This window comes from Cynocephalus volans, chromosome 8, assembly GCF_027409185.1.
Source record: "Cynocephalus volans isolate mCynVol1 chromosome 8, mCynVol1.pri, whole genome shotgun sequence".
Classification (NCBI taxonomy): domain Eukaryota; kingdom Metazoa; phylum Chordata; class Mammalia; order Dermoptera; family Cynocephalidae; genus Cynocephalus; species Cynocephalus volans.
This window is the reverse complement of record NC_084467.1, coordinates 108,992,759-109,008,223: the sequence shown is the minus strand read 5'-3', so window position 1 is coordinate 109,008,223 and position 15,465 is coordinate 108,992,759. Positions and strand designations below refer to the sequence as shown.

The 15,465-nt window shown below is 36.0% G+C and overlaps 1 protein-coding gene across 6 annotated transcripts in view; it reads left to right on the top strand.

The window, feature by feature from the left end:
- Positions 1-15,465, top strand: part of ARNT (aryl hydrocarbon receptor nuclear translocator) — a 54,633-nt gene that overhangs the window by 17,093 nt on the left and 22,075 nt on the right. For 3 of the 6 annotated variants that reach the window (XM_063103735.1, XM_063103734.1, XM_063103736.1), the window contains exons 3-6: positions 4,756-4,800; positions 8,824-8,868; positions 12,317-12,361; positions 14,605-14,818. In XM_063103735.1, coding sequence (XP_062959805.1) covers positions 4,756-4,800; positions 8,824-8,868; positions 12,317-12,361; positions 14,605-14,818 — 349 coding nt within the window. Of the gene's footprint in view, positions 1-4,035; positions 4,039-4,724; positions 4,801-8,823; positions 8,869-12,316; positions 12,362-14,604; positions 14,819-15,465 lie in introns of all 6 variants that reach the window. The other 3 variants (XM_063103738.1, XM_063103737.1, XM_063103739.1) reach the window with 2 other exon arrangements.

Genomic DNA, 15,465 nt, shown 5'->3' with positions numbered 1-15,465 from the left:
AATTTAGTCAGTTGCTGAACCCACTTGTCTATTTCAGACCTTCTCACTTCAACTAGTTACTGACTACACTGCTGTCCTATAACTCTCCTTAGTTCCTGAATTTTTGCCTTATATGGAATTGATGTTTTTATTTAAGTTTCTTATAAGGAGTTTTTTTTTTTTAAACAAAGAATCTTTGCAAGGTAAAGGACTGTGGCTAAGCCTAGAGATTTTGCTGTTACTCAGAAAACGGTTTGCTGTTTTCATTAAGTTTTGTGTCTGCATTCTCAAAATCAATTGGATAGGTTTCTTTTCTAAATTTAGAAAATGTTTTTTTTTTTTTTTTTTTTTTCTAAAGATGACCGGTAAGGGGATCTTAACCCTTGACTTGGTGTTGTCAGCACCACGCTCAGCCAGTGAGCGAACCGGCCATCCGTATATGGGATCCGAACCCGGGGCCTTGGCGCTATCAGCACCGCACTCTACCGAGTGAGCCACGGGCCGGCCCAGAAAATGTTGAACTCTAGAATATTTCTCTTCTAAGTTATTGATATGTTGCTCGGTTTGGAATGCAAAGTCCATTCTGTTACAAAAGTATTTATTAAATGCCTAATTCGTGTATGGCATTGTGCTGAATGCTAGTAGGATACAAAGATAATAAAACACAGTCCCTGTCTCCAAGTTGCTTATGTTGAGAAGGGATAATTGTTACACACTTAAGTATAATTACAAGATAGAAAAGAATATGCCAAGTTTTGTAATAAAGTTTTATATATTGCTGTGTTTTTTTCTGTGTGTAGAAATATCACATTTGGTTGATAAAGATTGGGAAAAGCTTCAGAAAGGAGGTAATTTAGAAGGGCCTGGAAGAATGGGTAGTATATTATCTGTTTTTTGGTATTAAATTTCCTTTTTTTTCTTTCTTTTTTTTCCCTTTTTTTTAAAATGACCGGTAAGGGGATCTTAACCCTTGACTTGGTGTTGTCAGCATCACACTCTCTGAAGTGAGCCACTGGCTGGCCCTCTTTTTTTCTTCCTATTCTTTTAAAAAATTATATAGCTAATATTATAACTAGTCTTTAAGTTTTGTCCCACCAATAATAATGAGTGATCCCTGGGTTAAATGGTAATGGGAGTAACATATTAAGACTTGCTATATGTCCAGGAGCTTTATATACTGTAACTCATTTACTGAGGCATAAGATAAATAAGTAGCTTTCTAAGGTTCTAAAGCTAATAAGTAGCAGATCTAGGTATATGAACATTGGGAGTTTAGCTTTGAGAGTCCACTGTCTTAAACACTGTACCGTGGTTATATATAGTAGCAAATAGTTAGAAGCTATATAAATATCAAAATCAGAAGATCACTTGAGAAAGTTATAGTTTATTTACAAGTGGAATACTGTATAGCTATTAGAAGTTACAAATATGTATCAGTACAGAAAAATGTTCACAATATGTTAAGAGACATTACAGTATATATAATATTTCATTCTGCCAAAAAAAAATATGTGTAACATATGTGCATAGCAAAAAAAACTGAAAGAATACTTATCAGATTTTTGGGTGATGGGATTATGGTTGACTTATTTTTCTTTTGTTTTTAATTATTTTACAGATTTTCTGAAATGAATGTGTATTATTGTTAATCAGAAAAATATATTGGAAGTCTTTTAATATTTCTTTTAAAGAAAGGCTGGAAAATATGAAAGTTAGAAGGAACAATAAAATGGCCAAAGTCAACTACCATCAATTTTTTAGTGTATTTCCTTCAGTCATTATTCTATACGTAAATCTTTTTTAATAGTTATAATCTCACAATTATATAGTTTTATATAGCCTGTTTTTTTTTTACCTAATCATATATAATAACCTTTTTTCATATTGTTGCATATTCTATATAAACATAATTTTTAATGGTTGCATAAAAGGATGTACTTAATTCCTATTTTGGGACATTTAAATTGTTTTGAAGATTTTGCTATCATATGTATGCTGCAGTAAACTTCTTTTTCTTTATTTCAAGTTATTTCTTTAGGATAGATTCTTAGAAATGGAGTTATTGGGCAGATGGATGGATTTTGACAGGTGATCAGGGGCTTCAGGAAGAAGGAAGAAGAGGAACACTTTTAGGATTGATGCTATGTACTTCATGTGTTACCCATCTAGAGGTCCTTAATATGTTATCCCACTAGTGAGATGACAAGAGTGATCAATGGGTTAACATGTTAACATGAGCGACATTTTATTGTAAAGGAGTACAGAGATTAATAGGAGATTGGCCTACTCTATTGCCTATAACCTGTCCTAATCTCTTGAAATGAAAGTCACCTCTCATTGAATGTCTGTAGCATGTTAATTGTGCTCTTTACATGGCACTTTCCCATTCTCACTTGTTTTATATTTGTATTTGTCTGGGTAAAGAGCCCCTTTAGTGCAAGTTTCTTGTTTTTACCTCACCTAGCACGAAGTCTTGAATGTAATATCAGGGTACTTCAAAAGGTTTGTGGAAAAATGGAATTAAAAGATAAAAATAAAAAAATAAACTTTATTTCCCAACACAAGCTCTATCAAGTTCAAGACACTTTTGTAAACAACAATACCAGCCATTTAGTCCATCCCTAAAGAACCTGAGGGTCCTGGGAATTTAACCAGGTCAGTGCAGTCTTTTTTACATGATTAACTGAAGAAAAATTGGTGCACTTTAGAGATTTTTTAAGATTAGAAAGCAAAAAGAAGACAGAAGGAGCCAAATCATAACTGTAAGAAAGATGCCTAATGATTTCCCATTGAAATTCTGGCAAAATTGCACTTGTTTGATGAGAAGAATGATCAGGAGTGTTGTCGAGGAAAAGGACTCTCTGGTGAATAAGCTTTCCTGGGAGTTTTTCTGCTAAAGCTTTGGATAACTTTCTCAGAACACTCACAAAATAAGCAGATGTTATCGTTCTTTGGCCCTCCAGAAAGTCAGCAAACAAAATGCCTGAACATCCCAAAAAACTGTTGCTACGACCTTTGCTCTTGACCAGTTTGCTTTTGCTTTGACTGGATCACTTCTGCCTTTTGGTAGCCATGGCTTTGATTGTGCTTTGTCTTCAGGATCATACTGGTAAAGCTACTTTTCATCTACTTACAGTATTTCGAAGAGATGCATCAGGATCTTCATCCCACTTGTTTGAAATTTTTGAAAGCTTTGCTCTTGTCTGCAGCTGATCCGGGCGCAATAGTTTTGGCACCCATAGTTTTGGCACCCATTGAATATAGAAAGTTTGCTGAACTGTAATTTTTCAGTCAGAATCATGTAATCTGAATCAATCGAGATGTCTGTTGTGCTGGCTTTTGTTTCTGCTGTTAATCAGTGGTCCTCTCCCGTTAGGGATGAAGATTAATTTTTTCCTCACACGTTCATGTGGATGGTCTGCTACTGCAGGCTTCATCTTCAACATTGTCTCGTTCCTTCTTAACACGAGTTATCCATTTGCAAGCTGCTGATTTCTTTTTTTGGTTCTGGCCAGGGCAAGGACTCAAACCCACTACCTTGGTGTTACAAGGCTGTGTTCTAACCAACCGAGCTAACCAGCCAGACCTGTAAACTGCTGATTTCGTTGGTGTGTTGTCCCCACAAACTTTTCATAAAGCATCAGTGATTTCACCATTTTTCCACCCAAGCTCCACTGTAAATTTAATGTTTGTTCTGGCTTCAATTTAGCAGAATTCTTATTGCTCAGAGTAGGGCTCTTTTCAAACTGATGTCTTATCCTTCTTAGTGCCTCAACTAGATCCTTTTCAGACATGTTATAACAAGTTAGTACAAGTTTATTCAATGCAAAAAATTTTGCAATCTGTGCATAGTTTTTTCATAATACACATTTTGCACGAACATTTTGAAGACCCCTTGTATATATTACGTTTATTAGATGAATGAAGGAAATAAACTATATTAGTCACTTTTCTGTTGCTTGTAACAGAATACCTGAAACTGGGTAATTTATAAAGAAAGAAAATTTATTTCTTACAGTTTTGGAGGCTGGGAAGTTCAAGGTCCAGGGGGCATAGCTGGTGAGGGCCTTCTTGGTGGAGTCCCCTGGTGATTCAGGGTATCACATGATGAGGGCTGAGCAAGAATGCTTTAATGTGCTTGCTTGCTCTCCTTATAAAGTAACCAGTGCCCCTCCCATGATAACCCACTCATCCATTAACACATTAACCCAAATTCATAAGGGCATAGGCCTCCTAAAGGCCCCACCTTTCAACATTGCCACATTGGGTATCAAGCTTCTACATGAGCTTTGGAGGGGACAAACATTCACACCATAGCAGAAGTATTATCTAACAATTTTTTTAGGTCTTAAATCACTCCTTTATATAACATCACTGTTTTGAAAGATGTTTTGGAAAGGTGGTACCATGGCTTAGAGTAGACCATAGAAAAGAAAAATGGACCTGAATTATTTATCTTAATTTTTTCTGTCTTTTGTGAGTGGATTTCTGTTCTTTTTGTAGATGGTGTAGTCTGATGTAAAACTTTGGCAAAGGTGGACTGCTACCCTAGGAAAGTGTTAAAGTAGCAGTAGGTGCTTTTTTTCTGTTGCCCAACTTCTTTGCCCAATATAGCACTATAAGAAAGAGGTAACATAGCTTTCTTTGACTTCTTCCCACTCCTTTTTTCCTTTTCTATTTGGGTGGGTGTACAGGTAGCTTGTGTTAAGAAATTTTAATTTCTTAATGTTCTGTATTATCAATAGGCTTACAATATTTATTGTTGGCTTTCTCCAGGCTGGATTTTGATGATGATGGAGAAGGAAATAGCAAGTTATTGAGGTAAGATTTTGAAAAACTCTCTAGACTTCTGATATTAAAAATTAGTTTATGATCTTTATACTTCTGACTTGTAATGTTTTTGTCCATAGGCCTAAGGAGAGTGCTTTATCCTAAAACTATAAATTTTCATATTATGTTATATCCCAGAAAATTTTCAAGCATTCTGTTAATAACTCCAGAGAAAGCCTCTGTGAGGAGAGGGCAGAGGATTTAGAGGACACTCTGTATCAGTTACCTATTGCTGCATGTCTTAAAAAGAACAGTAATCTCTTATTTCTCACAAGATTAGCTGCATGGTTATTCTGCTGATCTCACCTGGACTCACTTATAAGACTGTATTCATCTGGCTGGTCAGCTGAAAACTGGACTCAGCTGGCTGGTTATCTCTCTGTATTATGGCCTTTTATGCTCAAGGAGGCCAGACTGAGTTTCTTCGCATGATGTTGGCTATAGTCTAAAAGGCAAGTCTTAGTGTGCAAGTGCTTATCAAGCCTCTGCTTGTATGACATTTGCCAGTGTCCCATTGGCCAAAGCAAGTTGTATATTCGAGACTGAGTCAATGTGGGAGGGAGGATATGCAAGTGAGTATATACTGGGGAGGTGTAATTCATTGAGGGGTCATTAAGGTACTACTCTGTCATACCCTCTGATATCTGTTGACTCCTTCTACAGTTAGCAGGAATTGGAATTTATATCCTTGTGTAATGAATCTTCTGGAGCATTGGAAATGAACTTTTTAATTTATCAGTGAAGGGGTTCTTTCAGAAAAGGGGCTATTCTTGCTGAAGACCAATTGCTTGGCTTGTTTTCAAGTAAGAAACGCAGTAAGTCTCAAAGAAAGGAAGATAACCTTGACTGTAACCTGCCATGTTACTTTCCAAAGTTGAAAATATTACTCTACATTGCTGGGTAATAGATATTTGATACATAAAGGAGCCCTGTTTTTAATAAAATTATTTGATATGTGGTTGCCCAGCTTTAATTTATTTGTTTGTTTTATTAACTAAGTTTTTTTATTGGAAAAGTAATATAAATATATTTTATTGTAAAAATTTCAAACAGTACAAAGTCATATACAATGAAAATCCATCTTCCTTCCACTCTGGACCTTCAGAACTCTTCTCTTTAGTCAACTGCAATTTCCAGTTTATTGAGTATCCTTCCAGAAATATACAGTGCATGTACAATCATATATAAATGCATACACACACTCCTAATCTCCTGTTTTTGTTTGTACATAAAGGATGTCCATATTGTAAATTGCTTGCCATTGTTTAATTTTATAATGCCTGGTATGGTCAGTAACATCTATCTTTTTTTTAAATAGTAACATTTAAAGTTAAGGCTCATATTTCTGGCTACTGACTAATTGATGAACCTTGCCAGATTCTCTTGAAAACAACAGCTGTGACTTGGCCACCATAAAGAAATAATTGCAAATGAAAGTAATTCTCCAGGAGGTCTCTTAAGATTTAATCGGTCTCAATAAATTTGAAGAGGGGAAGAGATTTCAATTGCTGGCAAAAGACAGACTTTTTAGAACAGCTCTATTGGGAATTCCTCCAATTGAGAAACCCTGATTATAATGACAGATGCTATTAGTGGAACTATATTGTGTGAATGAATGGTATGGAGGTAACCTGTAGTCTTATACCTGTCAATTAGCTCTAACCCTTAGTCATTTCTTTCATAAAATCCAGTAGTCACAAACTATATGCAGATCCAAAGACAGGTTCATTTGTACTTTCTCTAACCATAAGAAAAGACTAACAGTTTATCTACCAAGTGGGTCATTATGCCTGAGATAAGGATCATCAAATTTCTTTATTTGACCGTTTATACATTTTTTTTTTTTCAAACAATCAGAATTTTCTGAATATCAAGGCTTTGAATCTCTAGGTACAATATCAGGGTGATTAGTATCTAGAATTGTGCTTCTCAAACTGGAACACATGTACAAATCCACATGGGATTCTTAACAAGATGAAGATTCTAATTCAGCATTCTAATAGTTTCCTAGGTGATGCTGCTGCTTCTGGTTGATAGACCACACTTTGAGTAGCAAGGATCTAGAAGACTTATTCTTGAGATTCAAGGTTAATATGTCAATTATAGGTCTCTTGTTTCAGCTTAGGTCACTTGTTCTCATTAGGAGTTTGTAGTATCAGATTTATGCCATGTTTGAGGGCTGGCCCGTGGCTCGCTTGGGAGAGTGTGGTGCTGACAACACCAAGCCAAGGGTTAAGATCCCCTTACTGGTCCTCTTTATTTTTTAATTTTTAAATTTTTTTTTTGTCGTTTTCGTGACCGGCACTCAGCCAGTGAGTGCACCGGCCATTCCTATATAGGACCCGAACCCGTGGCGGGAGTGTCGCCGCACTCCCAGCGCCGCACTCTCCCGAGTGCGCCACGGGCTCGGCCCTTACCGGTCCTCTTTATAAAAAAAAAAAAAAAACAAAAAACAGACTGTGTGTCCTTAAGCTGAAATTTCATCATACTTTCCATGTTTGCTCATCATTCTACATTTTCTATCTAGTTTTAGATCATCCAGAGAATAGCATAGTGTTTTTGGAGTTAGGTCTTCCTTGTTCAATATATTCTCCTTTATAGTTCCTGTAGTGGCAAATGGGTTTGATCTATTAAGTAGAAGTTGTTGGGATGGATAGAATAAGTTTTCTTGACCAGAGATAAAGTGCATTGTTTAAATCATAATTTAAAATTATCCCTTAAAAACTTCTGCGTATCAAAGGCAACAATAGAGTGAAAAGGCAACCTGTGGAATTGGGAGAAAATGCTTGCAAATCATAGATCTTGTAAGGAATTAATATCTGGAATAAAGGAATTAATATCTGGAATATATATAGAACTCCTACAACCCAATAACAACAAAAAAAACCTGATTAAAAAATGGGCAAAGGACTTGAATAGACATTTCTCCAAAGGATTATAAATGACCAACAAGCATAGGAGAGATGGTCAACACCACTAATCATTAGAGAAATGCAAATCAAAACTATTCTGAGGTATATCATTTCACACCTGTTAGGATGTCAACTATCAACAAAACAAAACAAAACCAACTAGAAAATAACAAGTATTGGTGAGGATGTGGAGGAATTGGAACCCTTGTATACTATTGGTAGGACTGTAAAACGGTGTAGCCATAATGGAAAACAGTTCCTCAAAAAATTAAACAGAGGTACCATATGATCCAGCAGTCCTAATTCTGAGTATATATCTGAAAGAATTAAAAGCAAGATCTTGAAGAGGTTTTTGCACACCATGTTCATTGCCCTATTTTTCACAATCGCCAAGATGTGAAAGCAGCCCAAGTGTCCATCAGCAGGTGAATGGGTAAAGAAAATTTGGTATATACATACAGTGGGGTATTATTTGGCTTTAAAAAGAAGGAAATCCTATTGCATGCTATAGCATGGATGAACCTTGAGGATATTATACTGAGTAGAATAAGCCAGTCACAAAAAGACAAATACTGTATGATTACACTTACATGAAATATCTAAAGTAGTCAAACTCCGACACAGGAAATAGGATGGTGGTTGCCAGGGACTGGGGGGAGGGAGAAATGGGAAGATGGTGTTCAATGGGTATAGAGTTTCAGTTTTGCAAGATGAAAAAGTTCTAGATATCTGTTGCACAACAGTATGAATGTGGCTAACACTACTAAACAATACACTTAAAAATGGTTAAGATGGTAAATTTTATGTTATGTGTTTTTTACCACAATAAAAACAAACAAAACTATCACTAACTTTTGAGTGGTGTTGACAGGTCGGTCAGCTGTGTCCTCATGAGATCATCATCTTTTTTTGGTGTGTCTGATAAGTAAGATTAATGGAGACATTAAAAACCTGCCAAGTAATAGTCATCATTTTAAAAATTCAGTGGGATGCTGTTATTTTTAATGCTTTGTGATGCTTTATCCCTTTCTAGTTTTTGTTTCAGAGTGAAGTAGATATAACAAGTGTAATGCTTTGAACTAACCTTTTTTTTCTCCTTCAGGTGTGATGACGATCAGATGTCTAATGATAAGGAGCGGTTTGCCAGGTAATTTAGTAGAGCATCTTGGTCCATGTTGTGGGACCAGGCAGCCAAGCATACTGAATTTTAATTTTACCTGATGAGAGTGAATTTCTCTGTCCAATCTCTTTCTTATTCTGAAAGCTGGTAAAACTTAGAGTTATAACTATCATTTAAGTTCAGGTGACAAGGCTTCAAACTAGTGATATATACAGTGTTCTATGTATGTGATAGTTATAGCAGTGTGCTTGCTGGGTGTCCACAGGTACACAAAGTATAGATTTCTTGGTTGCATTTATTATTAGATGGGTTTACAAAATCCATCTAATTATGGCTTTATCTTTTTTTTTGATATGTCAAGTGATTTTATTTTATTTTTATTTTATTATGTCGATATACATTGTGGCTGATTATTGTTGCCTATCACCAAAACCTCCCTCCCTCCTCCCTCCCCCCCATGGCTTTATCTTTTAAAAATAACAATAGAGAAACAGTTTTTGTGAAGACTGGAGTTCTGATTAAAATAAACAAATTTATTTGAATTACCTGTCAAGATGATGAAACATACTTTGCTTTTTGTTGAGCAGTAAAGCCTTCTCAACTCAGATATTGGTTTTCTTTTTAGAAAGTTCATGTTATGTATTACTAAGCAGTAAATTGTTTCTTTTTTAATATTAAGTTTGCAGCAACCTCAGAAAAATGAATAATTCACTATTTCCAAATCCAGTACTTAACTGAGAACTTAGTATTTATTCATTGCTGATTCTCCAGGTCTGGGAATCTTTCTTTAAGAACCACAGATGTAGAAGCTAAGAAATATCAGGCAGAGTAGTTTTATACTACTCTGAAGCCATAAGATGTCCTCACAGGCTTTGAATTGGAGGATATTATATAAAATGCATTGTAAGGGGGCCGGCCCGTCGCTCACTCGGGCGAGTGCGGTGCTGATAACACCAAGGCCACAGGTTCAGATCCTATATAAAATGCATTGTAAGGCTATTTCTTTTGTAGTAGTATATAGGATTAATTAAAGAGAAGGATTATAGTCAGGGAAGTAGGTAGGAAGCTGTTGAAATAATAGGACAGATATAAAATGATGAGGTCCTGGGCTAGAGTGGTGGCAGTGGCAGTAGGAAAGGAGTGAATTTAAAAGGTTTTTGAAGAATAATTTGTCAAAGCAAATTTAAGTAGATATTTCTAAAATCTTAGGATAAAAACCATCTCTAAAATGAGAAGTTAATCATAGATATTTGGAGAATAGTTTTTCAAGCTGTATTCAAGTCAAGCCCATACTGGCCAGCCGTCCCTCAAAAAAGTCAACCCATCAACAAGTATTGGTCATACAGGTTCATAGTCTCTTGACTGAAATTCCAAAAAGCCGTGAAAACATGACCTATTTCAGTCTTCATTTATCCTGCTTAATGTGAATATTTATGCATTCATACATTTCATTCAGAAATATTGGAATAGATAAGGGATTGTGGATCTGTAGTGATAGGAATAGTAGTAATAGGAATTTTAGATATTTAACTTTCTTTCAAACAACAGATCCCATTCCTTTAAGATGATTTGTTATGGTTGTTCACTTCACATATCCTTCTTGGGAATTCAGTGGAGACTCTTCAAAAGCTGAAAATGTATGAATTTTCTCAACTTAAAAAAATTTTTTTTGTTGTTTGTTAGGAACTATCTAAAAGAAGTAACCCAATGAAAATCAAACTCTAAACTACTTGATTATTATTCAGTTCTGTTTCTCTTCTCATCAGAATATGTACATAATTTTTACATTTTCTCATTATTACTATTTGTATGTCTTTTTCCTACTAACCGTTTTATAGAAACTTTCCCATATATTGATAAAGTCATTGTATTTGCCATTTTTTTCTCTTTTTATTTTTCTTAATTGACCAATGATAATTGTATATTCTTATGGAGTACAGTGTGATATTTGGGTACATTCATACCATGTGCAATGATCATATCAGAGTGCTTAGTACATCTGTCACCTCAAACATTTGTCTGTGTTAGGAACATTCAACATCATCTTAACCAACTATTTGAAGATACACAGTACTTTGTTGTTAACTGTAGTCTTCCTATATTACTAGGTCCCATTCTTCCTGTCTCTCTAATATTTTGTATTCACTGATCACCCTTTCTCTATCCCCCACTTCCTTTTCCCCCTCCCCCTACCAGTCTCTAGTAACCACTGTGCTACTCTCTACTTCTAGATCAGCTTTCTTAGCTTCTACATATGAATGAGAACATGTGGTATTTTTCTCTCTGTACCTAGCTTATTTCACTTAACATATGTACTTGTCATTTTTAGTAACTAAATCTTTTATCCTATTAATACATCCTGCTTTACTTAGACATTTGATTTGAGGCTTCTTTATTTTTATGTATAGTTGTCCCTCGGTATATAAGGGGGATTGTTTCCAGGACCCCATGCATATACTAAAATCTGCAGAGACTTAAGTCCCCCAGTTGACCTTGCAGAACCTGTGTATATGAAAAGTTGGCCCTCTATATTTTCAGTCTGCGGTTGGTGGAAAAAAATTTGTGTATAAGTGGACCCACACAGTTCAAATTTATGTTGTTCAAAGGTCAACTGTATGTAAAATGTATATATATTTAAAATAGAATTGAGTACTAATACACTGGCTTGCCAACTCGGTGTTTCTTCAGTTGCCACTCACCCTTACAGTATCTCAGTTTTCTGGAAAAATTTAGTGATAATCCTTTGTATCCTCCTCCAGAGGAGGTGGAGTTGTTACTGGGGATCCAGCTGTGTTGTGGCTTTACTGGAGAGATATGGTAAAGTGAATGAATCAAAATTAAAAATTACTTTAGGAACAAATCAATGATGGAGGATATGCCAGAAATCTAGCTTAGTTTTCTTTAGGTAATTTATATAATTTCTCCAGTGAAATCTGGTTGGTTATTTTGTCTGAATGTGTGTGTGAGAGGGGAAGAGGTAAGTGAGAGAGATTGTATTTGTGATCACTTGCTTGGTACTCTCATCTTTAATTTACTTTATCTTTAATCTTTTCAATATAGAATAGCACATGTGGATGTACTTTTCTTTCCAGATTGGGAGCAATGTATGAGAATGGTATTCCTGTATTCTCTTGGTTGGTTCTTGTTCAAACTCTGTATATCTTTGGTCTCTACAGAGATTGATTGGCAGAATGCTTTCTGTGTTCAGATCATGTTAATTTACAATATATATTGGCCTTGTTTTTATGTTGACTTTTGTCTTGTAAGTTACTTTTTCTTTATTCTAACAGATGGCTTTGTAGAGTTACAGGCAAGGTTCCTACCCATATTTCCATTTCCCACCTCTCTTCTCTGCATCTGTTTTGTTCTATTTTCTCTTATTATCTTTTCTCCTTTCCTTCCTTCCTTTTCCTTTTCTCCTTCCTTCCTTCCTTTTTATTTTAATTTTAGCTTAGTTCATTAATTCTATTTTTAGGTCGGATGATGAGCAGAGTTCTGCGGATAAAGAGAGACTTGCCAGGTAGGAGAACAGTGTCTTTTAGCATGATGAAGCAGATGCTGCTGCTTTTTCTATCTTTTTTCTTACTCTATCTTTTCTTCCCCTTTCTTTTTATATTTTTCCTAATCTGTGGCAAGAGAGGACAAGATTTTTTAGAAGTTTGGGTGTATCAGGAACTTTGGCTTCCCCCATCAGAAAGTGGGTGAGTTGAGGGAACTTTACTTAGGAATTTAAGAAATTGCTATTGGTTTTAAGTTTTCTCTTTCCTCTTTATCTCAACATTAAGTTTCACAGAACAAAAAGCTTTTAGAAATAATGCAGCTGTGCTAGTGGTGCTTTAATGGGGAAATACTCTTTTTATTAGAAAACCTATATATATCTGTATTTGCAATTAGTTACCAATATTTAGGCCTCTGCATTTACTCCACATCTTTCTAAAAAACACAGTCTTGTTTTACTATGTAGACTAGCAGCCTAGATTACTATGTCACAACAGAAATGGTGTTGCTTTGATGATTGAATCCTTTATTGTGGTCCCCAGAAAAGTTTTAGATGCTTATGTGTGGCTGTTTAAAAGATCAGGTTTCTAGACTTCAGTGTCAGAAATCTGTCACATACTAGGAAGACGGGCACTTTAAATTTGAGAGTAGAATTTTACGTGTTTCAGGCAAAGTAACTAAATACAGACCTATGTAGTGATATCTTTTTGTCATTTGGAAAGAGACTTTAGAATTCTCTTTGGAGACTGATGTCCATAATGTAGAAATACGGGAGAAGAAATGTGCCCAAACTTCTGTTTTCTGGTCTCTGTGATTTGGTATGACTTAGTAGGAAATAGATCACTGATAACAACACCTGTTTTTAGTGTTTTCTCCCTTTTGTCTGTCATTTACCTCTTTAAGCTGGGCTGCAAACTCATTTTGCTGCCATTCAATCTATGCCTCCTACTAACCCTATAATTCTTCAGAAAACTGATTTGGCATGATGTGGGGAAAGCATTGCGTTGGGAATGAGGTCAGTCCTTGGAAAAGTCACTTAACTACTTTACCTCAATTAGCTCTTCTCATAAAAAAAGAGATTTATGTCAGATGAACGGGTTTTTTTTTCTTTTTCTTTTTTGACAAAGAACTTTTGTTCAAATAGAATCCATAAGTGATAATAGAAGTAAATAAAAGTAAAGCAAAGCTGCTCAAGTAGAAGCAGAAATGCAGCATGTTGTTTGATTCTCTCCTTGAGGCATCACCATGGAGGACACTGAGGAACCTACTGGGCTTTCCAGAATTCCTGTTTGAAAACTACTGGATTATTTCTTTTAATAATGGTATTATTCTTTCTCAATTTTGAGGAAGTCAGTGTTGGAGATGTAGTTTACTTACTCTGGTGAAATCCAGATTGTCTCTTTCCAGGCCTCTAAGCATACCCTCCCCGCCATTCCTGCTCCCCAGTTCACCTTGTCCCAGACTGGAGACCCACATGGGACCTCTATTAGATGTTATTATATAGTCTCAAGAAGTTTAGTGAACTGGCACCACACCCAGATAAAGAAGGTAGGATTTTGTGCATTAGTGGGATGAATAAAACTTCAAAATCTGGGCTGGCCAGTTAGCTCACTTGGGAGAGAGTGGTGCTGACAACACAAGGTCAAGTGTTTGGATCCTCATATTGGCCAACTGCCAAAAAAAAAAAAAAAAAAAAAGGGCTGGCTGGTTAGCTCAGTTAGAGTGTGGTGTCTGCCTTCTAATGTTATGAATAAGAGAGAAGCTTACAACAAAGCAACATTTTATAGACCAAGGGAATCTATATTATCAATTCTTATGTCGGCTGCTGAGCAACATACTTGAGTTGGCAAAAATTGGTTGTTTTATTTTCTAACCTTTAAAAGGTGAACTAGTAAACGTGAAGTCAACCAAGCTGAGATTATTTGTCCCTTAGGAACTTGAGTGAGTGTAATCGACAGTTTTAAATACTATAATTTCTTTAAATGTTTTTTGTTCTGAGGACATGGTAATTTACATAGGAAGTGAAGTTTCCAGGAGATGGAGGGAATTGCAGTATTTGCTTGTTGTCTGTCTGCCTTGTTAGTTTCTGTTCCATGCTTGCTCTGCATGAGAAGGTTGGCAAACCTAACTTTAACTTCTGAGACTTAAGCATCACTAAATTTAAATACCACATTCTTCAGCAGCTCACTTGGTATCCATATCACTCTCCCTGCTACCAAATGGACAGATTTGACCACCTGGATGGGGCTTTTCCTCTCTTTGCAGGGAAAATCATAGTGAAATTGAACGGCGACGACGGAACAAGATGACAGCCTACATCACAGAACTGTCGGACATGGTGCCCACCTGTAGTGCCCTGGCTCGAAAACCAGACAAGCTAACCATCTTACGCATGGCAGTTTCTCACATGAAGTCCTTGAGGGGAACTGGCAACACGTCCACTGATGGCTCCTATAAGCCATCTTTCCTCACTGATCAGGTCTCTGGGACTTACAGCTCAGAAGAGTCTAGAATCTGGGTGAATCTGTTGAAATTTTTGATTTTTTTTGGACAATAATTCAGCTGTTCAGGAAAAAGTTAGACCATAGGAAAATGGGTTTCAGTCCTTGGCTTTGCCACTAACTAGCATTGGGACAGTGAGAAGTGAGAGAGTTGTTAAAACTATTTAGCAAGCTTATAGGTATTTTAAAACTGATTCATGAATACAGCCTACAAGATGGAAGAAGAACAGTGGAATCACAGAGAGAGATGATTATGTCCATGGAACCAGTCCTCTTCCTTGGGGTTCTAGAGGATGGAAGAAAACCATTTCTCATCCCTGAAGCAGCTTCCAGTTTTAGTGATAGAGAATTTTATCAGGCAGTCATTATTGCACAGGGATGTGCTGTTAAATTTGATGAACTGTGAAAAAATTAGAGAAGGCAGAAATATTTTCTGCCTTTCAGGAATTCAGTCTGAATATAAATATGTAAGTGGCAGGATACACACACAAGTAAAAAATAGGAAAAGGCATATAGAGAAGATTTTTTTTATTATTATTAATTTATGTGGGACTAGATAGATATATACTGGAAGGACGGTTAAAGTGAATAGAAGGGTTAGACTTGAGTGAGGATGGTTAGAGAA